Source organism: Hemiscyllium ocellatum, chromosome 46 (assembly GCF_020745735.1).
Source record: "Hemiscyllium ocellatum isolate sHemOce1 chromosome 46, sHemOce1.pat.X.cur, whole genome shotgun sequence".
Lineage (NCBI taxonomy): Eukaryota > Metazoa > Chordata > Chondrichthyes > Orectolobiformes > Hemiscylliidae > Hemiscyllium > Hemiscyllium ocellatum.
This window is the reverse complement of record NC_083446.1, coordinates 11558938-11583253: the sequence shown is the minus strand read 5'-3', so window position 1 is coordinate 11583253 and position 24316 is coordinate 11558938. Positions and strand designations below refer to the sequence as shown.

General features: G+C 50.1%; 1 protein-coding gene across 4 annotated transcripts in view; it reads left to right on the top strand.

The window, feature by feature from the left end:
• LOC132836369 (pyruvate carboxylase, mitochondrial-like) overlaps positions 1-24316 on the top strand; it is a 721522-nt gene that overhangs the window by 533421 nt on the left and 163785 nt on the right. For all 4 annotated transcript variants that reach the window (XM_060855868.1, XM_060855869.1, XM_060855870.1 and 1 more), the window contains 2 exons: positions 9187-9331; positions 22792-22881. In XM_060855868.1, the coding sequence (XP_060711851.1) occupies positions 9187-9331; positions 22792-22881 (235 nt within the window). The remainder of the gene's footprint in view (positions 1-9186; positions 9332-22791; positions 22882-24316) is intronic.

Here is a 24316-nt window from a genome sequence, read left to right as displayed (position 1 = left end):
AGGTGGTTCCTGGGGAGTGCAGTACAGAACAGATGGGCTGGATGGCCTGTTACAACCCAGTTGAAACTTTGTGCGCGGTGCCTGCTCCCTCTGGAACGGGATCCTGATTGCTTTAACTCGGAGTCAGTGGGTTAAGTGCATTTGGCTCACATCTTTCTGTGCGTGTCAAGTCTATGAGTGGGGACAGGGGGAGGGAGAGAGGGCGGCTCTGAATAAGAAGCTGCTATTTCCAACTCAAGCAATGACTCAAAGTATCACCTACTGCATTAACCGACAAAGCATCCTGCCTCTCACGCACCATTTAGTGAGCTGGGTACCTCGCTGGAGGATGGAGTGAATGACAGGGACAGATACACAGAGAGAGAGAGAGAGAAAAGAGCTTCTGCAGTCACACATAGCCAGTGCCCGTGCTGCACGCTAACAAGGCACTCGGAGGAATGGGCAAAATGGTCCTGTTTCTTGGTCACCAACCCATTGAGGGAGGTGGGGGCTCTCGCAGGGGCTGGCTGGGGTTGGACAGGTTGGGGGAGGATTGGTGGGCGATCCCAGCCCTTCTCCCCTCATACCTGAGTCTTGTGCGATATCCTTGACAGAAATGGCGTGCAATAAGAAGGAGAGGGTTGTCGGTCTGAGAGACTCATCTCTGCTGCATCCCTACCCTCTGCTACACCCTGCCCTCTGCTACACCCTGCCCTCTGCTATACCCTGCCCTCTGCTACACCCTGCCCTCTGCTACACCCTACCCTCTGCTACACCCTGCCCTCTGCTATACCCTGCCCTCTGCTACACCCTACCCTCTGCTACACTCTGCCCTCTGCTACACCCGGCCCTCTGCTACACTCTGCCCTCTGCTACACCCTACCCTCTGCTACACCCTGCCCTCTGCTACACCCTGCCCTCTGCTACACTCTGCCCTCTGCTACACCCGGCCCTCTGCTATACCCTGCCCTCTGCTACACCCTGCCCTCTGCTACTCCCTGCCCTCTGCTACACCCTGCCCTCTGCTACATTCTGCCCTCTGCTACACCCTGCCCTCTGCTATACCCTGCCCTCTGCTACTCCCTGCCCTCTGCTACACCCTGCCCTCTGCTACACCCTGCCCTCTGCTATACCCTGCCCTCTGCTACTCCCTGCCCTCTGCTACACCCTGCCCTCTGCTACACCCTGCCCTCTGCTACTCCCTGCCCTCTGCTACACTCTGCCCTCTGCTACACCCTGCCCTCTGCTACTCCCTGCCCTCTGCTACACTCTGCCCTCTGCTACACCCTGCCCTCTACTACACCCTACCCTCTGCTATACCCTGCCCTCTGCTACACCCTGCCCTCTGCTACACCCTACCCTCTGCTACACCCTGTCCTCTGCTACACCCTGCCCTCTGCTACACCCTGCCCTCTGGTACGGTCCTGCCCTCTGCTACACCCTGCCCTCTGCTACACCCTGCCCTCTGCTACACCCTGTCCTCTGCTACACCCTGCCCTCTGCTACACCCTGCCCTCTGCTATACCCTGCCCTCTGCTACACCCTGCCCTCTGCTATACCCTGCCCTCTGCTACACCCTGCCCTCTGCTACACACTACACTCTGCTACACCCTACCCTCTGCTACACCCTGCTCTCTGCTACACCCTGCCCTCTGCTACACCCTGCCCTCTGCTATACCCTGCCCTCTGCTACACCCTGCCCTCTGCTACTCCCTGCCCTCTGCTACACCCTGCTCTCTGCTACTCCCTGCCCTCTGCTACACCCTACCCTCTGCTACATCCCTACCCTCTGCTACACCCTACCCTCTGCTACACCCTGCCCTCTGCTACACCCTGCCCTCTGCTATACCCTGCCCTCTGCTACACCCTGCCCTCTGCTACACCCTACCCTCTGCTACACCCTGCCCTCTGCTACACCCTGCCCTCTGCTACACCCTACCCTCTGCTACAGCCCTGCCCTCTGCTACACCCTACCCTCTGCTATACCCTGCCCTCTGCTACACCCTGCCCTCTGCTACACCCTGCCCTCTGCTATACCCTGCCCTCTGCTACACCCTGCCCTCTGCTACAGTCCTGCCCTCTGCTACACCCTGCCCTCTGCTACATCCCTACCCTCTGCTACACCCTGCCCTCTGCTACAGCCCTGCCCTCTGCTACACCCTGCTCTCTGCTACACCCTGCCCTCTGCTATACCCTGCCCTCTGCTATACCCTGCTCTCTGCTACACCCTGCCCTCTGCTACACCCTACCCTCTGCTACAGTCCTGCCCTCTGCTACACCCTGCCCTCTGCTACACCCTGCCCTCTGCTACTCCCTGCCCTCTGCTACACCCTGCCCTCTGCTACAGCCCTGCCCTCTGCTACACCCTGCCCTCTGCTACACCCTGCCCTCTGCTACAGTCCTGCCCTCTGCTACACCCTGCCCTCTGCTACACCCTGCCCTCTGCTACAGCCCTGCCCTCTGCTACACCCTGCCCTCTGCTACAGCCCTGCCCTCTGCTACAGCCCTGCCCTCTGCTACAGTCCTGCCCTCTGCTACACCCTACCCTCTGCTACAGTCCTGCCCTCTGCTACAGTCCTGCCCTCTGCTACACCCTGCCCTCTGCTACACCCTACCCACTGCTACAGTCCTGCCCTCTGCTACACCCTGCCCTCTGCTGTAGTTATACCCTCTGCTACAGCCCTGCCCTCTGCTCCACCCTGCCCTCTGCTACACCCTGCCCTCTGCTACAGCCCTGCCCTCTGCTCCACCCTGCCCTCTGCTGTAGTTATACCCTCTGCTACAGCCCTGCCCTCTGCTACAGTCCTGCCCTCTGCTCCACCCTGCCCTCTGCTGTAGTTATACCCTCTGCTACAGCCCTGCCCTCTGCTACAGCCCTGCCCTCTGCTACACCCTGCCCTCTGCTACAGCCCTGCCCTCTGCTACACCCTGCCCTCTGCTGTAGTTATACCCTCTGCTATAGCCCTACCCTCTGCTATAGCCCTACCTTCTGCTACACCCTGCCCTCTGCAGCTGTGCGGAGCCTTGAGTCAAGTGATTTCGGAGTTTACTGCATCACATTGGACACATGAGAGTGCAGGAAAACACAGTCAGAGGCCCACCTTGTCTGCTGCGGCTCACTGAAGTATGTCATGACTTTGTGCCAATCCCTTGCCCTTGTCCTGTGAGCGTGCGCCCTCTTTCTATTGAGCAATCATCCGATGCCCCTCATTAATCGAGCCTGCCTCCCCCCTGTTTCCAGGCAGTGCATTTGCTGCTCACGGGATGAAGGCACTTTTCCTCGGCCCACATTTACTTCCTTGAAATCTCTCCTGCCTGGTTCTGATTGCTTGGCAACAGGACCAGCTTCTCCATATCGTCTCTGCCAAGTCGCCCGCTCATGGTTTGGAAAACCTTCATCTGAACTCCTCTTTACCTTCCCTGCAAGGAGAACACGCCCAACGTCTTCCCTCTATCTTCAAAACTAAGCAATTAAGTCGTATGTACGTGTGCTCGCTGAGCTGGAAGGTTTGTTTTCAGATGCTTCATCACCGTAGGAGGTAACATCATCCGTAATCAGTAACATCATCAAGCTGAGCTATAAATCTTCTCACTCTGGTGTTAGGGCCCTGAGTAGGGTTGGAGAACAGAGGGACCTGGGGGTTCAGGTACATAATTCTTTGAAGTATGCATCAGATGTAGGCAGGGTGGTTGTGAAGGTGTTCAGCGTGTTTGCCTCCATTGCTCAGTCCCTTTGAGTCTAAGAGTTGGGGACATCGTGTTGACGTTGTACAGGACGTTGGTGAGGCCTGTGCTGGAATAGATGTCATAGAGATGTACAGCACGGAAGCAGACCCTTCGGTCCAACCCGTCCATGCCAACCAGATATCCCAACCCAATCTAGTCCCACCTGTCAGCACCCGGCCCTTATCCCTCCAAACCCTTCCTATTCATATACCCATCCAGATGCCTTTTAAATGTTGCAATTGTACCAGCCTCCCCCACTTCCCCTGGCAGCTCATTCCATACTAGAGGGTGCCCTCTAGTTCTGGACTCCTACCCCAGGGAAAAGACTTTGTCTGTTTACCCTATCCATGCCCCTCATGATGTTGTAAACCTCTATAAGGTCACCCCTCAGCCTCCGACACTCCAGGGAAAACAGCCCCAGCCTGTTCAGCCTCTCCCTGTAGCTCAAACCCTCCAACCCTGGCAACATCCTTGTCAATCTTTTCTGAACCCTTTCAAGTTTCACAACGTCTTTCCGATAGGAAGGAGATTGTCCTGTTAACTTTAATGGCTCCTGTACGTAAACACCCAAGTCTTTCTACTCCTGCACACTCTTCAGAATTGTAGCTGTTATTTCATCCTGTCTCGTCACATTCATTTTCCCCAAAGTACATCACCTCACACCTCGCCATATTAAACCTCATCTGTCTGCCACCTCTCCACCCACTCTGCTGACACAACACTGACCCTTTGGTCCTCTTCACTGTTTACAATGCTTCTGTGTTTCATATCAACCCACAGATTATCTCTTGCATAGCAATATCCATATCGTGAATATATTATCAGGAAAAGCAAGGTTCCCTGTACCCTAGTGGGACTCCATGACAAACCATCCAGATCATCCATTGAGCATAACTCTCTGTATTCTATTGTTGAGAACCTTCAGGATCCACCTTACCCCCATCATTTTTAATCCACGATTTCCAACCGTTCTCACCAGTCTGTCCCGTGACACTACGCCGAACGTCCATGTCCACCACATCAACAGTGTCATCCTCATCGATCCTCTCAGCCACCTTTTCAAAAGAATTCCAGAAAATTCGTTTGGTATGACTTTAGCTTAACCAATCCACACCGACTCGCTCGCATTTTGCCACGTGACAACTTCGGAAGGATGTTGTGAAACTGGAAAGGGTTCAGAAAAGATTTACAAGGATGTTGTCAGGGTTTGAGCTACAGGGTGAGGCTGAACAGGCTGGGGCTGTTTTCCCTGGAGCGTCGGAGGCTGAGGGGTGACCTTAACGCGGTTTATAAAATCATGAGGGGGCATGGGATAGGATAAATAGACAAAGTCTTTTCCCTGGGGCTGGGGAGTCCAAAGCTAGAGGGCGTAGGTTTAGGGTGAGAGGGAAAAGATATAAAAGAGACCTAAGGGGCAACTTTTTCCCGCAGAGGGTGGTATGTGTGGAATGAGCCTGAATGATTATTCCTAGGGGTTGCCCCAACATTGAAGGTAAACTGACCAATCGCCAACAACTACATCCCATTTTGAACAAGGTTTGCAATTCTCCAGAACTCCCACCTCCTACCAGGCTAGGGAATATTGAGTGCCCCTTCAATTCTCCCTCTCTCTCTCTCTCTCTCTCTCTCACCGTCTTTAATATGCTTTGGATATACTTTCTCTGGTCCCACTGCCTTGTCAACTCTTTAAGTATCAACAGTACATCCAGTAGCTCCTCCTTATCAGTTTTGAGTCCTCCTTAGGGCAGCATGGTGGCTCAGTGGTTAGCCCTGCTGCCTCACATCAGCAGGGACCCAGGTTTGATTCCACCCTTGAGCCAATCCAGTGAGGGATGGATGCAGTCACCTACTGCTGTTCTTACGAGGGCACCCTCACGAGAATCATAGGATCCCCACAGTGTGGAGGCAGGCTGTTCAGCCCATCGAGTCAAAACCAAACATCCAAAGAGCATCCCTCCCAGACCCCGCTACCCGATCCCTGTAACCCTGCATTTCCTGTGGCTCATCCACTTAGCCTGAACATCCCTGAACACTATGGGTGATTTCCCATGACCAATCCACCCGAACCTGCACATATTTGGATTGTGGGAGGAAACCGGAGCACCCGGAGGAAACCCCACACAGGGAGAATGTGCAAACTCCACACAGACAGTCGCTGGAATCAATCAGGCCCCTGTGAGGCAGCAGTGCTAACCACTGAGCCACCGTGCTGCCCTGTATCATTTACCTGTAAATTTTATATCTACATATCATATGTCTGTGTATCACGTATCGACAAATTATATATCTGTATATCAATTATCCGTGAATAATCTGTGGATTCTGTAGCTGCCCATCAAATATCTAAATATCATATATCTGTGAATTATACATCTGCATATGGTATAACTGCGTACCATATATCTGTGAATTATACATCTACATATGGTATAACTGCGTACCATATATCTGTGAATTATACATCTGCGTATGGTATAACTGCGTACCATATATCTGTGAATTATACATCTGCGTATGGTATAACTGTGTACCATATATCTGTGAATTATACATCTGCATATGGTATAACTGCGTACCATATATCTGTGAATTATACATCTGCGTATGGTATAACTGTGTACCATATATCTGTGAATTATACATCTGCATATGGTATAACTGCATACCATATATCTGTGAATTATACATCTGCATTTAATCTATCTCTTTATCATATATCTGTGAATTTTGTATCTGCATATCATGTATCTGAAAACTGTGTCTCTGATATTATGTCTGTGTATTGTATATCTATAGTGACAAACTTGCTCTGGGTCACTTGAAGTGGCAAGAGGGAGGTGGAGACAGAAATTGGGATATTTCCAAATCCTGCGGGTTACAGAGAGATGGGATGAAATGGTCAAAAACAGTTGAAATAATATTTCAGAAGGGCCTTGGTGGGGGGAAGGGGGTTTGAGCGGAGCTGGGGGGTGGGGGTGGGAGAGGCTTTGTGATTCCAGGAATAATTGAAAGGAAACAGTCTTCCTGTCTGCAGCAATTCCCTGCTCTCACTGACGGGGCGTAATGGAAAACGTGTTTTAATATCAATGCCAGCGCGGCGCCCAGGCCATTCTATTTTACTGTAGTCTCGCCATCGCACACCGCGCGAGCGGTGCTCCACGTCAGTCTGACTTAACTGACAGGCTCAGGAATATTGGTGACCTTTCACCTGGTGAAATCGTAGAGTGAGAGCCCATTTTATAGGCCTGGTGCCAGGGCCTTTCCTCAGAGGCAGGGCAGCTCAGGCCTGAGTGAAGGGGCTTCAGAAGAGGGTGACGTACCTTGGTGGTGGGATGGTGGGTGGGAGGGTGGGGGGAGTGATGGCCCAGTGGTCTCATCACTGGACTGTTACTGTGGAGACCCAGCCAATGGGTTCAAATCCCGCCATGGCAGACGATGGAATTCGGATTCAATAAAAATCCAGACTTAAGAGTCAAATGACGATTGATGGTGAAACGCCCATCTGGTTCACTGATCTCCTTGAGGAAGGGACACTACCATCCTGACCTGGTCTGGCCTCCATGTGACTCCAGACCCACAGCCATATGGTTGAGACTTGACTGTCCTCTGGGCGATGGGCAGTGGATGTTGGCCTAGCTGGTTCTCTAGGAGAAAGTGAGGACTGCAGATGCTGGAGATCAGAACTGTGTTGCTGGAAAAGCACAGCAGGTCAGGCAGCATCCAAGGAGCAGGAGATTCGACGTTTCGGGCATGAGCCCTTCTTTTCTGCTCATGCCCGAAACGTCGACTCTCCTGCTCCTTGGATGCTGCCTGACCTGCTGCGCTTTTCCAGCAACACATTTCCAGCCGGTTCTCTACATCGGTATCGCCCCCCCCCCAAGTTAATCAGTTACGATGTATCACGGGAGCGGGTGTTCTGTCTCCTTTGACCCAGGCTCCCCTCCTCAGATCATTTTGAAAGACCCGAAAGAATTGGAATACTGTGTCCAGTTCTGGTCGCCTCATTTTTAGAAGGATGTAGATGCTTTGGAGAGGCTGCAGAGGAGATCTAGCACGATTGGAGGGCCTGACTTATCAAGAGAGGTTGAGGGAGCTCGGACGTTTCACACTGGAGAGATGGAGGAAGAGAGGTGATTTGATAGAGGTGTACATGGTAATGGGAGTCATAGATAGAGTAGAGAGCCAGAGACCTTTCCCCAGCATTGGCTGTCACGAGGGGTCCTAATTTTAAAGTGTTTGGAGGAAGGTTTAGGGGAGATGTTAGAGGTAGGGTCTTTACACAGAGAGTGGTGGGTGTGTGGAATGCACTGCCAGCAGTGGTGGTAGACTCAGAGACACTCGGGACATCTAAGCGTCTGCCGGACAAGCGCGTAGACGGCAGTAAATTGAGGGGTGTGGAGGTTAGGTCGATCTTAGATTAAGATAAATGCTCAGCACAACATGGTGGGCCTGTACTGTGCTCTACAGTCCTATATTCAACCTGACTCACAAAGTGAACGGGAAATGTCGTCCCTGAGGGGCTCAGGGCAGGGGACTGCAGCCCCTTTGCGGTGCCCATGGGTGTTGGGCGGTTTCTGGGCACCCTGTGGTTGCTCCCCCAGGGTCATGGCGTCGCGGTAACTGAAGCCCAGTCCTCCCCACTGCTTCCTGGAGCCCGGTTCTGGGGGGTTGGGGGATCCTCCACCATCCCTGGGAAATGAGTGCCTGCACCCCAGGAATAGGTTAGAAACAAAGGCCGGGAAGAAAAGGCGTGCTATTTGGGATTGAGATGAGGAGAAACATCTTCAATTTGGAGGCTTAACATAGGAGGAACGTTTGAGGTGAATACTCGATGGAGTTTCGAGGGATGGGGGGCGGGGGGGATCTAATTGATTCAAACAGAAAACCGAATGGCCTGGACAGAGTGGATGTTGGGAAGATGTCTCCTTTGGTCGGAGAGACTAGGACCTCAGGGCACAGCCTTAGAGTAAAGGGAAGACCCTTTAGAATGGAGATAAGGAGAAACTTCTTCAGCCAGAGAGTGGGGAAACGATGGAATTCACTGCCACAGAAAGCTGTGGGGGCCAGGTCAATGAGTATATTTAAGACGGAGATAGATAGGTTCCTGATTGTCAAGGGGATCAAGGATTACAGGGAGAAAGCAGGAAAATGAGGTTGAGAAACTTATCAGCCATGATTGAATGGTGGAGCTAACCCGATGGGCTGAATGGCCTAATTTCTATGTCTCATGGTCTTATGACTCTTTGGAACTCTCAAACTCTGAGGAATGGGAACATTCAGTCATTAAGTTCAAGAGAGTGAGCAATTGATGACCAGTAAACCAATGATACAACGGGGTATGATGGCAGTGTGGGACAATTGGACATGTGCTAGCATGGTGCGGCAGAGGGGCCGAAGGGCCAGCTCTTCACTGGCTGTGTTTGTAGCTCCGCCCACCGCGCGTGGTTCTGGATTAACTCCTCGTGTCCCTCTGCCTTTCAGACGAACATCCCGTTCCTGCAGAATGTGCTCAGCAACGACCAGTTCCTGTACGGTGCTGTGGACACTCAGTTCATCGACGAGAATCCCGACCTCATCCTCATGAGGCCGGTACAGAACCGGGCACAGAAACTGCTCCATTTCCTGGGTAAGGCTCCCTTACCCTCGCCCACTCCGGCTCATTCACCCCATACTCCCACCCCCCAGCTTCACCAGCTTGCCCTCTCGTGCAATCGCTTCCGGGATTCAGGGACAGGGAGGACGGAAGCCTTCCGGTCGCAAAGCTGAATTCCGAGGAACGCCGGAGACCAGGAGAGTGTGGGAGAGCAAGCTGGCAGGATTAGAGAAGGAAGTGCAGAGCAAAGGAGGCAGGCGGAGTGAGGCACAGCCACTGACAGGAGGATCGATGGGACTAGGAGCAGACAGGGGGCTCACAGAGACCAGCAATTCAGAGAACCCAGAGGGTTGAACGGGCTGGAGGGGGTCACAGAGATAGGGAGGGGATGTAGGGGCTGGAGGGGGTCACAGAGATAGGGAGGGGATGTAGGGGCTGGAGGGGGTCACAGAGATAGGGAGGGGATGTAGGGGCTGGAGGGGGTTACAGGGATAGGGAGGAGGGTGTAGGGACTGGAGGGGGTCACAGAGATAGGGAGAGGGTGTAGGGGATGGAGGGGGTGACAGAGATAGGGAGGGGTGTAGGGGCTGGAGGGGTTACAGAGATAGGGAGGGGGTGTAGGGGCTAGAGGAGGTTACAGGGATAGGGAGGGAGTGTAGGGGCTGGAGGGGGTTACTGAGATAGGGAGGGGGTGTAGGGGCTGGAGGGGGTTACAGAGATAGGGAGGGGGTGTAGGGGCTGGAGGGGGTCACAGAGATAGGGAGGGGGTGAAGGGGCTAGAGGAGGTTACAGGGATAGGGAGGGAGTGTAGGGGCTGGAGGGGGTTACTGAGATAGGGAGGGGGTGTAGGGGCTGGAGGCGGTGACAGAGATAGGGAGGGGGTGTAGGGACTGGAGGAGGTTACAGAGATAGGGAGGGGGTGTGGGGCTGGAGGCGGTGACAGAGATAGGGAGGGGGTGTAGGGACTGGAGGAGATTACAGGGATAGGGAGGGGGTGTAGGGACTGGAGGAGATTACAGGGATAGGGAGGGGGTGTAGGGGCTGGAGGGGGTTTACAGGGATAGGGAGGGGGTGTAGGGGCTGGAGGGGGTTTACAGGGATAGGGAGGGGGTGTAGGGGTTGGAAGGGGTTACAGAGATTGGGAGGAGTGTAGAGGCTGGAGGGGGTTACAGAGATTGGGAGGAGTGTAGAGGCTGGAGGGGGTTACAGAGATAGGGAGGGGGTGTAGGGGCTGGAGGAGGTTACAGAGATAGGGAGGGTGTGTCGGGACTGGAGGGGGTTACAGAGATAGGGAGGGGTGTAGGGGCTGGAGGAGGTTACAGAGATAGGGAGGGTGTGTAGGGGCTGGAGGGAGTTACAGGGATAGGGAGGAGTGTAGGGACTGACAGAGTGAGACCAGGAATGCCCACTCCCCTCTGTAACAGGCAAAGCCACACGAATGGTTTTGGTGAACACGTAAGGAATTCTCATCCCTGAATCCCATCTTTGAACCGTTGCTGTGGGTTATGTCTTTGTGTGAGTTCGGGATGGTCCCGGGGGCGTACTGAGGTGAAGGATCTGCTGATACTTCGAAAGCCTTATCCCTGAGGTGATGTGTACAGGGAACAGCAACGCCCCCTCTCACCCCCAAACCTCCCCCTCCATCCCCTGCACTTCCGAAAGACAGGAAATAGAGGTGATTGTAATCCACTCAGCACCTCGGGCCTGTTGTAGCATTCAGTGAGAGTGTGACCTCTCGACCCCACTCCCCCAGTCCTGCGAGGTGAGACGGGTCACTGGGGATGATGGGAAGAAGCCTGAAGCAGATCCACGGAGTTTCATTTGACCTCCGACCGCAGCTGGCATGTGGGGTTTGCTACAGGGGGTCTGGGAGGGGGTCAGGAACGGGGGGGACGAAAGCAGGTCAGTGCTGGTTGCCTGAGGAAACTCTAAAAGTGCTGGAGAATCTCAGCAGGTCTGTCAGCCTCAGTGGGAAGCGTTAGAAAACAACAGAGTTAATTTCCCGGGTCAAACCCAAGATTGCTCTGGGACAGCCCTTTGACCCTTTTAGGGTGAGAGGGGAAAGATATAAAAGGGACCCAAGGCTCTATCATGTGGAGGGTGGTGCGTGTGTGGAATGAGCTGCCAGAGGATGTGGTGGGGGCTGGTACAATTGTAACATTTAAGAGGCTTCTGGATGGGTATATGAATAGGAAGGGGTTAGAGGGATGTGGGCTGGGTGCTGGTTAACAGGACGAGATTAATTTCGGATATCTGGTCGGCTTGGAGGTAATGGGACTGAAGAGCTGAACGTCTCTATGAGTCTGTGTGCGCCCACAATTTGACAGGGCTATTTTTAATGTGAGGAGCTGAAAGGGTGGTTGGGTAGTGCTGATATTAAAAGTAAGGTAGCATTTGGGAGGAGTGGGGGAAGTAGTGATAGCTCCTAAATTAGCCAAGGAACAAAAACCAACAGCAGGAAGAACAGAGGGAATAATTGAACGCCTGGGCCCGGTGAATCATTGTGTGAAGTACAATGAGATGTTAGACAGTGTAAAACAGCAACTCCACTCTCAAAAGCAGAAAGGAATGATCTGCTCAGCCCAGCTCGCAGGTAAACTGGGAGGCAGACCGGGGCCACATTAATCATTCATTTCCAGTGACATTTTTAAACCTTAAATGATTACAGTAGGGCACCTAAAGTGAACAGAGAGCGTTGCTGCAGGCTATGTGCTGGGGGAGGAAGTTAAAGGAATTTAATTAACGGAGCAGCTTGGAAACTCTGAAACTTTCACTAGTTGGTCCCCTGGGACAGCGTTCAGAGAAACATTTGAGAATCCTTCCTCCGGCAATGAGCTTCGTTCTTTTCCAATCTTTGGTTCCTTCTGCAATGCTCTCTCTCTTTCTCTCTCTCTTTCTCTCTCTCTCGCTCTCTCTCTCTCTCTCTCTCTCTCTGTCATCCCTTCTGTTCCAGCATTCCCTCACTCCCTCAATGTCCTCTACCTGCCACAATGTCTCTGCCTCCTTTTGTTATCCTCTTTCAAGTGTGTGTGTGTCTGTCTGTGAATTTGAGTGTGTACATGTGTATGTATATGTGCGTGTCTGTGTCTGCCCATCTGTCTATCTCCGTGTGTCTGTCCCTGTCCCTCTCTCTGTCCATCACTTGCATTCGTGTGTGTGTGTCTGTGAGTGAATGGGATTGTGTGTGTGTGTGTGTGTGTGTGTGTGTGTGTTTGAGTGTGTGTGTGTGTGTATGTGAGTGAATGGGAGTACGTGTGTGTGTGTGAGAGTGAATGGGAGTACGTGTGTGTGTGTGTGTGTGTGTGTGTGTATGTGAGTACGTGTGTGTGTGTGTGTGTGTATGTGAGTGAATGGGAGTACGTGTGTGTGTGTGTGTGTGTGTGTGTGTGTGTGGGAGTGTGTGTGTGTGTGTGTGTATGTGAGTGAATGGGTGTGTGTGTGTGTGTGTGTGTGTATGTGAGTGAATGGGAGTGTGTGTGTGTGTCTGTGTGTGTATGTGAGTGAATGGGAGTACGTGTGTGTGTGTGTGTGTGTGTGTGTGAATGGGAGTACATGTGTGTGAATGTGTATGAGTGTGAGGTGGTACAACAGCTCCTGGTCCTTCAACATCATGCACACACACGGACCTCCCTAACAGCACCATGCGTGTATCTACTCACCAGGGACAGTGGCTGTTCAAGGAGCCAGCTCACCACTACCCACTTCGGGGGCCATTAGGGATGGGCAGGAAATGCTGGGCCCAGACACCGATGCAGAGATCCCATAAAAGAATGTAATGTCTCAAAGGTGGAAATTGGATATCACATCACCTGCTTAAGTGGGACACTCTCTATCCCACACTCACACTGTCTCTCACACTCTCTCTGTCATGGTATATCTCAGTCTCTCACTCTCACTGTCTCTCACACTCTCTCTGTCATGGTATATCTCAGTCTCTCACTCTCACTGTCTCTCACACTCTCTCTGTCATGGTATATCCCAGTCTCTCACTCTCACTGTCTCTCACACTCTCTCTGTCATGGTATATCTCAGTCTCTCACTCTCACTGTCTCTCACACTCTCTCTGTCATGGTATATCTCAGTCTCTCACTCTCACTGTCTCTCACACTCTCTCTGTCATGGTATATCACAGTCTCTCACTCTCACTGTCTCTCACGCTCTCTCGGTCATGGTATACCTCAGTCTCTCACTCTCACTGTCTCTCACACTCTCTCTGTCATGGTATATCTCAGTCTCTCACTCTCACTGTCTCTCACACTCTCTCTGTCATGGTATATCTCAGTCTCTCACACTCACTGTCTCTCACACTCTCTCTGTCATGGTATATCTCAGTCTCTCACTCTCACTGTCTCTCACACTCTCTCTGTCATGGTATATCTCAGTCTCTCACTCTCACTGTCTCTCACACTCTCTCTGTCATGGTATATCTCAGTCTCTCACTCTCACTGTCTCTCACACTCTCTCTGTCATGGTATATCTCAGTCACTCACTCTCACTGTCTCTCACACTCGCTCTGTCATGGTATATCTCAGTCTCTCACTCTCACTGTCTCTCACACTCTCTCTGTCATGGTATATCTCAGTCTCTCACTCTCACTGTCTCTCACACTCTCTCTGTCATGGTATATCCCAGTCTCTCATTCTCACTGTCTCTCACACTCTCTCTGTCATTATATATCTCAGTCTCTCACTCTCACTGTCTCTCACACTCTCTCTGTCATGGTATATCTCAGTCTCTCACTCTCACTGCCTCTCACACTCTGTCATTGTATATCTCAGTCTCTCACTCTCACTGTCTCTCACACTCTCTCTGTCATGGTATATCTCAGTCTCTCACTCTCACTGTCTCTCACACTCTCTCTGTCATGGTATATCACAGTCTCTCACTCTCACTGTCTCTCACGCTCTCTCGGTCATGGTATACCTCAGTCTCTCACTCTCACTGTCTCTCACACTCTCTCTGTCATGGTATATCTCAGTCTCTCACTCTCACTGTCTCTCACACTCTCTCTGTCATGGTATATCTCAGTCTCTCACTCTCACTGTCTCTCACACTCTCTCTGTCATGGTATATCTCAGTCTCTCACTCTCACTGTCTCTCACACTCTCTCTGTCATGGTATATCTCAGTCTCTCACTCTCACTGTCTCTCACACTCTCTCTGTCATGGTATATCTCAGTCTCTCACTCTCACTGTCTCTCACACTCTCTCTGTCATGGTATATCTCAGTCTCTCACTCTCACTGTCTCTCACACTCTCTCTGTCATGGTATATCTCAGTCACTCACTCTCACTGTCTCTCACACTCGCTCTGTCATGGTATATCTCAGTCTCTCACTCTCACTGTCTCTCACACTCTCTCTGTCATTATATATCTCAGTCTCTCACTCTCACTGTCTCTCACACTCTCTCTGTCATGGTATATCCCAGTCTCTCATTCTCACTGTCTCTCACACTCTCTCTGTCATTATATATCTCAGTCTCTCACTCTCACTGTCTCTCACACTCTCTCTGTCATTATATATCTCAGTCTCTCACTCTCACTGTCTCTCACACTCTCTCTGTCATTATATATCTCAGTCTCTCACTCTCACTGTCTCTCACACTCTGTCATTGTATATCTCAGTCTCTCACTCTCACTGTCTCTCACATTCTCTCTGTCATTGTATATCCCAGTCTCTCATTCTCACTGTTTCCCACACTCTCCCTGTCATTATATATCTCAGTCTCTCACTCTCACTGTCTCTCACACTCTGTCATTGTATATCTCAGTCTCTCACTCTCACTGTCTCTCACACTCTCTCTGTCATTATATATCTCAGTCTCTCACTCTCACTGTCTCTCACACTCTGTCATTGTATATCTCAGTCTCTCACTCTCACTGTCTCTCACACTCTCTCTGTCATGGTATATCCCAGTCTCTCATTCTCACTGTCTCTCACACTCTCTCTGTCATTATATATCTCAGTCTCTCACTCTCACTGTCTCTCACACTCTCTCTGTCATTATATATCTCAGTCTCTCACTCTCACTGTCTCTCACACTCTCTCTGTCATTATATATCTCAGTCTCTCACTCTCACTGTCTCTCACACTCTGTCATTGTATATCTCAGTCTCTCACTCTCACTGTCTCTCACATTCTCTCTGTCATTGTATATCCCAGTCTCTCATTCTCACTGTTTCCCACACTCTCCCTGTCATTATATATCTCAGTCTCTCACTCTCACTGTCTCTCACACTCTGTCATTGTATATCTCAGTCTCTCACTCTCACTGTCTCTCACACTCGCTCTGTCATGGTATATCTCAGTCTCTCACTCTCACTGCCTCTCACACTCTGTCATTGTATATCTCAGTCTCTCACTCTCACTGTCTCTCACACTCTGTCATTGTATATCTCAGTCTCTCACTCTCACTGTCTCTCACACTCTCTCTGTCATGGTATATCTCAGTCTCTCACTCTCACTGTTTCCCACACTCTCCCTGTCATGGTATATCTCAGTCTCTCACTCTCACTGTTTCCCACACTCTCCCTGTCATTGTATATCTCAGTCTCTCACTCTCACTGTCTCTCACACTCTCTCTGTCATTATATATCTCAGTCTCTCACTCTCACTGTCTCTCACACTCTGTCATTGTATATCTCAGTCTCTCACTCTCACTGTCTCTCACACTCGCTCTGTCATGGTATATCTCAGTCTCTCACTCTCACTGCCTCTCACACTCTGTCATTGTATATCTCAGTCTCTCACTCTCACTGTCTCTCACACTCTGTCATTGTATATCTCAGTCTCTCACTCTCACTGTCTCTCACACTCTCCCTGTCATGGTATATCTCAGTCTCTCACTCTCACTGTTTCCCACACTCTCCCTGTCATTGTATATCTCAGTCTCTCACTCTCACTGTCTCTCTCTCTTTCATTCTTCTCCCTCTCTCACGCTTTCTCTCACACTCTCACCCTGTCTCGTTCTCTTGCCTCTTGCTGTCTCTCACTATCTCACTCTCACCACTCTCGCGCTGTCACTCCATCTCACTGTTTTACTCTCTCACTCTCTTTTGTTCTTTCTGTCATTCTGCCCCCCTCTCTCTCACACTCAATCTCTCTTGCTCTCCCTTTCACTCTCTCCACCCTTGCCCCTGGATGGAATCCTGTTGAAAAATAAACTTGGCCCCTCACTCCGAAAACAGTGCCACCCCCGGGGTAACCAGTGTGGAGATGATGAAGTGTGTGACCACCATGAGGCCTGAGCTTCCTGACTTACGCTGAGCAGAAGGTGAGAGGAGCTTGTCAGGGATTCGCAGTGAGTCAGGCCGTAGGCCTCAGTCCCTGCAGCTCTGCCCGGCCTTTCCCCAGAACGGGCTGGACCGACCCCTGGGCCCTGTCAGAGTTTGTGCATGGTATTGAGCACAGCGTGAATTCTTCATGCAGTGAAGTTTTTTTTTTACGCCCATGGCCGTAGGACGCAGTTTTTAATCTTTTCTTCTGAGACACAGCCTCACTTCTCAGGCAAAGTGCGAGTCGGCCTGTTCAGAACAGGCTGCAGCTTTGACCTTGTTGAAAAGGCTCAAGGGACAACTCTCCATTCCGCTGAGTAGGAAAGCAAAATGTGATTTTGTTCTGTTCATTTATTGGCCCTCCCTCTAATTGCCCCTTGGGAAGGTGACGGTGAGACACATTTCTTGCACATCTGCAGTCTGTGTGGTGGAAGGACACCCACACACCGCTGCTAGGGAGGGAATTCCAGGATTTTGACCCACGACAGTAATGTCTCTCTCCCCCTCCGTCTCTCTGTCTCTCCCCTTTTCTCCCCCCTCTGTCCCTCTCTTTCCCTCCTTCCATTTCACTCTTCCCCTGTCTCTCTCTCTCCCCCCTTTCTCTCCCCCCCCCATCTTCCCTCTCTCTCTCTCCCTCTCCTTCTTGTTTCTCCCCATTCCCCCTCTTTGTCCCTCTCTCTCCCCTCTCTCTATATCTCTTTCTCTCTCTCTTCCCCCCCCCTTTCCGCCCCCTTTCTCTCTTCCCCCTTCTCCTTCTGTCTCTCCCCACCTCCCTCTCTGTCCCTCTCTCTCCCTCCCTCCTTTCTCTCTCCCCTCCCGTCTATCTCTCTTCCTCTCTCTCTCTCCCTTAATTCTTCCCCTCTCTTTCCCTCTCATTCTCTCTCTCTCTCTCTTCCCTGTCCCTCACTCTTCCTCTCCCTCTTTCTCCCTCTCTCTATTGCGCCCTCCTTACCTGAGTCTGTCTCTCACTTGCTTTCTGAAATGCAGAAGTAAATTGCTCTCATCTCTAATGACTGTCGTCTGCGATCCTTCAGCTCATTGTGAGCTTTGCATACCATTTATTTTCAAGTCTCCGAAACTGTTCAAAGGCAGAAAACTAATGTGGGTAATTTGAATAGGAGCAGGAGCTGCAAAACCTCGATAATGAGTCCTGTATTTTTCCCCCCTCTTTGTTGGACTGTAAACATTAAGAAACAGTAACTGGAATTGGCCTTTCGGCCCCTCAAGCTTTCTGTGCCTGGCCCGATATTCCTCGTGTCCATTTTTCTGCCCGTTACCCATCCCCTCTTGATTCCCTTCCTGTTCAAGAATCTATCTTTCTCAGCCTTAATGTACACAAGGCCTCTGCCCCCTCCTACGGTTCTCTGTGGTAAGGAGCTCATAGCCCTCTGAGGAAAGAAGGTCCTCCCCATCTCAGTCTTCAATCGGGCCTCCTCCCCCCCGCCCACTTTATTCTGAGACCGTGCCCTCTCTGTTCCTAGACCCTCCCATGACGGGGGTGGGGGATGGGAAGCATCCTCTCAGCATTGACCCTGTCCAGCCCCTTAAAAACCCGAATGTTTCGATGAGGTCACCTCTCATTCTCCTGTACCCCGGTGAGCAGAGTCCCAACCTCTTTACCATTTGCTCCACAACAGGGCATCATCCTAATCAGCCTTCCCGGAACTACCTCTGAACCTTCCCTCGACAACCGAAACTGCTCCAGATGTGCACTCCCCATCACCATGTCCAGGCGCCGTGAGACTCCCCTGTTCTGACAGTCCACCCCCCTTGAAATGAAGGGAAGCATTATTCCAAGCCTTGCCTGAGCCCTGGCTCTCTGGGTTTTGTGCACGAGTACACCACCCCCCCTGCGATGCCCTTAATGTTGCAGCTCTCTGCAGGTTTTCTCCACTTAATAACCTTCTGATCGTCTGCTCCTCCTTCCGAAACGAGCAACGTCACATTTTCCTCCCCCCCCCCCCGTCAGTCCATGAGTCGACATGAAGGAGAAAGCCCCCTCAAATGTAAACTTCACTGAAACGCACTTGGCCGTCCTTGGTGACGCTCTTAGTGCGGGGTCATTTAATCCAGGTAGACCGCTGCGAAGCCCTCATGCTATAGCCTGACCAGAAAGCCCCTTCATCTCTGACTGAAGGCATATCGGAGGGATTCTCGCCATTGACAGTTGAGTTGCTTGGCTCAATGTGGAGCATCTTCTAAGAGCAACTGTCTGTGTGGAGTTTGCACGTTCTCCCCGTGTCTGTGTGGGTTTGCTCCAGTTTCCTCCCACAGTCCAAAGATGTGCGGGTCAGGTGAATTGGCCACGCTAAATTGCCCAGAGTGTTAGGTAAGGGGTAAATGGAGGGGTATTGGGGTTGCGCTTCAGCGGGTCGGTGTGGACTTGTTGGGCCGAAGGGCCTGTTTCCACACTGTAAGTAATCTAATCCCGAGTGAGAGACTCGAACCCATTCCTGGGAGGGAGGGATACTACCACTGGGTCACATTTGATATGTGGTGAATTTAACCTGAAGTGGCAACTTATTTTTTAACATAACACAAATAAACCGCTCTCTCGATCTAAGACTGTAGTTTTTTTCACCTTTTGCACATTGGACGTGCTCAGGGATAGCCAGATGTGTTTCGAATCTCTTTCAAAGCTCTGTAATACTCATCCCACAACTTCAGGGAGCAGCAAAAGTTTGGAATTTGACACTGAGAGAAGGATGGGAGTTATGAATTGAAAGAAGGTTGTTAAGTTGATAAATTTAATCAGAGCTGACAGCGACATGACAGAGAAAGACGTCTGCTGATGAGTTAGAAATTGGTCATCTCAATGCTATCATAGAATCCCTACAGTGTGGAAACAGGCCATTCGGCCCAACAGGTCCACACCAGCCCTCTGAGGAGTAACCCTCCCAGACCCATTCGCCATTCCTCTACATTTACCCCTGACTAATCCACCCTAACCTGCCATCCCTGTACACTATGGGACAATTTAGCACGGCCAATCCACCCTAACCTGCACATCCCTGGGCACTATGGGACAATTTAGCACGGCCAATCCACCCTAACCTGCACATCCCTGGCCACTATGGGACAATTTAGCACGGCCAATCCACCCTAATCTGCACATCCCTGGGCACTATGGGACAATTTAGCATGGCCAATCCACCCTAACCTGCACATCCCTGGGCACTATGGGACAATTTAGCACGGCCAATCCACTCTAACCTACACATCCCTGGGCACTATAGGCCAATTTAGCACGGCCAATCCACCCTAACCTGCACATCCCTGGGCACTATGGGACAATTTAGCACGGGCAATCCACCCTAACCTGCACATTTCTGGGCACTATGGGACAATTTAGCACGGCCAATCCACCCTAACCTGCACATCACTGGGCAATATGGGACAATTTAGCACAGCCAATCCACCCTAACCTACACATCCCTGGGCACTATGGGACAATTTAGCACGGCCAATCCACTCTAACCTACACATCCCTGGGCACTATAGGACAATTTAGCACGGCCAATCCACCCTAACCTGCACATCCCTGGGCACTATGGGACAGTTTAGCACGGCCAATCCACCCTAACCTGCACATCCCCTGGCGGTATGCGACAATTTAGCACGGCCAATCCACCCTAACCTGCACATCCCTGGACACTATGGGACAATTTAGCACGGCCAATCCACCCTAACCTGCACATCCCCTGGCGCTATGCGACAATTTACCACGGCCAATCCACCCTAACCTGCACATCCCTGGGCACTATGGGACCATTTAGCACGGCCAATCCACCCTAACCTGCACATCCCTGGGCACTATGGGACAATTTAGCATGGCCAATCCACCTAACCGCCACATCTTTGGATTGTGGGAGTAAACTGGAGCACCCAGAGGAAACCCCGCACAAACACGAGAAGAATATACAAACTTCACGCAGACAGTCACCCAAGGGTGGAATCAAACCCAGATTTAAAAGGGACCTAAGGGGCAACATTATCACACAGAGGGTGGTGCGTGTATGGAATGAGCTGCCAGAGGAAGTGGTGGAGGCTGGTACAATGACAACATTTAAAAGGCATCTGGATGGGGCCATGAATAGGAAGGGTTTGGAGGGATATGGGCCGGGTGCTGGCAGTTGGGACAAGATTAATATGGGATATCTGGTCAGCATGGATGAGTTGAACCGATGGGTCTGTTTCTGTGCTGGACATATCTACGATTCTACATGTTCTGCATTTTTCTCTAAAAGAAATCTGGCCTCTGTCACCCTGGACCACCCACAAAATAGTCCGATTCTGTTTTCTCTCTTCTTCCCTCGTTTTCTAAAGTCCAAATTTAAATGTATGTAAACCAGGCGTCTAACACCACTCACAGACCTCAAAACCTAGAGTAAACTGAAACTTGTCCGTCTTTCTTCAGATAATATAGAAATACACATCAAATTTAATGCAATAAGTGATTCTGCTGACTTTGTAATGTACATTTCCACACAGTATTAACACTGTAGTTCAACTTTTGCTGCAAAAATTGTCACTCGTGTTATGGACCGGCCCAGATCCCCTCAAAATATTTTAAGAAGGTTTTCCTAGACCCTAACTTTTTCGGATTTTTAAGGCAATTGTAAAGTTCCAGATCTAATGCAATTGGTAAACTATTCAATGTTAAGCAAAACTATAGTTTATTTAAATCACTAAAGTTAAAATGCAAACAAAAGAAAGTACAACTTAGATTAACTTAACTCTGTTGGAAAACTTAACTGAATAATAGATACCGGTAACTATTACTAATTAACTGTTCCAAGATAGTAACATTCCATAAACACACCCCTTGGCGAAAAGGGAAATTCGGAAAAATAGATTTGTTTCACAGAAAGGGAGAACAGCAGGAAGAAAACCCAGCCTCTGGCTATACCCGAGAGAGGGAAAAGGTAGCTGTCACTTCCTCAAGTCTACAACAGCAACAGCTTCAAGTTAAACTTAAAAAACTAAACAAAAAACTAGAAAGCTTGGTCTGTGAGAGCTGGTCACACCCAGTCAGGCTGCTTCTGTTGTTCTAACTTTTTAAAAGAAATCAAGTCCTCACCAGCTGTTAATTCTGTTTGTCTTGGTGCCTCTGTCTTGCAACCTCTCTTCAAAAAAAAATAACCTTTTTGAACTACAGCATTGTCACACTAGATACAGGCAGTTGTCACTGGCAACTCACTCAGGAAACATCTCCCAACACCTTTTCTGGATCAGGGCTTCAGGTATCACACAGAACTCCTAGAAAAGGTTATCTTAGAAAGGCAGAGGTTGAGCTACGTAGTGTCTCTCTGTCTCTCTCTCGGCAGGTATGTCTCTGATTGAATACCAAACAAAACTTTACCCAACCAAAGGGTATATTGGCCTTGAAGGATCATCAGACAAGATTATACAAAATAGGCCTTTTTTTTCTTAAAAAACTTAGAAGGTTAAGGTGCAGTCTGATTAAAACCTTTCTGATATTAATGGAAAAGACTGGGTAGATAAATTATTTCCACTGGTTGGGGATTCTAGAAATTCGGGGCATAGTCTAAGAATTTGGGTCCCATTCACGAGAGACATTAGGAAGTGCTTCTACAGAGTGGTAGGTGTGTTTGGAATAACCTTTGACAAGTGGCAGTGATGCTAGTTCAATTAATTTTAAATCAGCGATAGATCCATCTCGGTTAAGACAAGGTATTAATGGATTTAGGCCACAGATCAGCCATGATCCCATTGAGTGGTGGACCAGGCTCGAGGGGTCGAATGGCCCTTTCTGTTCCTATGTAACAGCCATTGACCCAGGCGTGTGATTACCCGTGGAATGGTCCAAGCAATTCCCTTACGCCATGTCATTGCTTCGAAGCGTATTTAAAATTAAAAATCTGAATGTTCTTTCACTGGCCTGGCACAGTAGGTTCACTCAAGGTGCGTTTGCACAGATACATGAGTAGGTGGGGAGCAGAGGGATACGGATGCTTAGGAACTGGGCGACAAGTTTAGACAGTGGATTTGGATCGGCTCAGGCTTGGAGGGCCGAAGGGCCTGTTCCCGGGCTGTCAACCTTCTTTGGCCCCCTTTTCAAATAACACGGTCCAGATACCTCCTCAATCTGGTCAAACAGATCACTCCCTGCAAACCTTCAAATACCAACGATCAAAAGGCAATTAACAATAAGGTGTTTTAATAGCAACTAATCACATGGTGTTGTCACTTTTCCAGGTCACATTATGGTTAACGGACCAATAACCCCCATTCCAGTGAAAGCGAAACCTTCAACTGTGGATCCTATAATTCCTCAGGTCCCCTTGGGTAAGTGCTTCACTGCTGGTTTATTATTAGTTTCCTATTATTGTTCCGCCTTGACTTCATCGTAGACCTCCGTGCTCTTGCTTCCCGGGGTGTTGTTTAATATAAAGGATCACAGCAACAGTGCGAGGTGACCCTTGGAATCACTTGGGGTTTGGAGTCCTGCTAACAGGTTGGGACTTGTATATCTGAAGCTCCCGGATGCCCCCACACGTGGACGGCTGTACCATTGCCTCAGGCCGATCTGATTTTCCCTTGTGGATGTCCAAAATGTGACTCGTGTGTTTCCGACCTGGTCAGAATGTGTCTAAAACCGTCGCAGTTTATTGATGAGTTGCAGTTCCTTTTCAAGAGTTTGAAGTCGGTCTTTGGGATATGGCCCTAGGACACCTTTTGAGTGCTTCGGGAAAGGTGCAAGGCCCTTTGGGAGGAAGAATATGCCCTTTGTTGGAATTAAAAGTAAGACGTAAGACAAAGGAGTGGAAGTAAGGCCATTCGGCCCATCGAGTCCACTCCGCCATTCAATCACGTGCATCAAATCATTGAGCTGTCAAATGACCTGTCCAGAGAAATGTTATGATGTGGAGGTGCCGGTGTTGGATTGGGGTGGACAGTGTTAACAATCACACAACACCAGGTTAGAGTCCAACAGGTTTATTTGGAAGCACTAGCTTTCGGAGCGCTGCTCCTTCATCAGCTGGTTGTCTGATGAATAAGACCATAAGACACAGAATTTATAGCAAAAGATTACAGTGCCATGCAACTGAAATGATAGATTGACAAACCTAGATTGCTGTTAAGTCTTTCATCTTTTAGAATGGGTTGCAGGTTTCGGTTCATTAATAACGTAAATCCCAGAACTTGTTTTTGGTGACATTCTCGAGATAACTTAAAGTTTTATTTTAAAAAAGGTGATATTTCAGCTCAGTCAATGCATTAAAGGTGTGCGGTTAGACTCTGTCTGTATCCCAGTCTTGAGTCAGGCTGGTTCTATTTCCACAGTGGAATTTATAAAATATTACGTGGATTGACTGCCTGCAGATTATGTGCTTTTTGAGCAAAATATAAAGTATCTGCAAATTTCATTCTGCAAATGTAAATTCACCCCATTGAAATATGTGTGTGTGTGTGTGGGGGGGGGGGGGGGGGGGGGGTGAGTGTGTATGTGTGTGTGTGTGTCTGTGGGTGTGTCTATGGGTGTGTGTGTCTGTGCCTGTGCGTGCATGTGTGTGTGTCTGTGTGTGTTTGTGCACGTGTGTGTTTGTGTGTGTTTGTGCATGTGTGTGTGTGTCTGTGTGTGTTTGTGCACGTGTGTTTGTGTCTGTGTGTCTGTGTGTGTGTCTGAGTATGTGTATGTGTGTGCATGCGAGAGTGTGAGTGTGTTTGCATGTGTGCTTGCATGTGTGCATACTTGGTAAAGTGTGTATGTGTGTGTGTT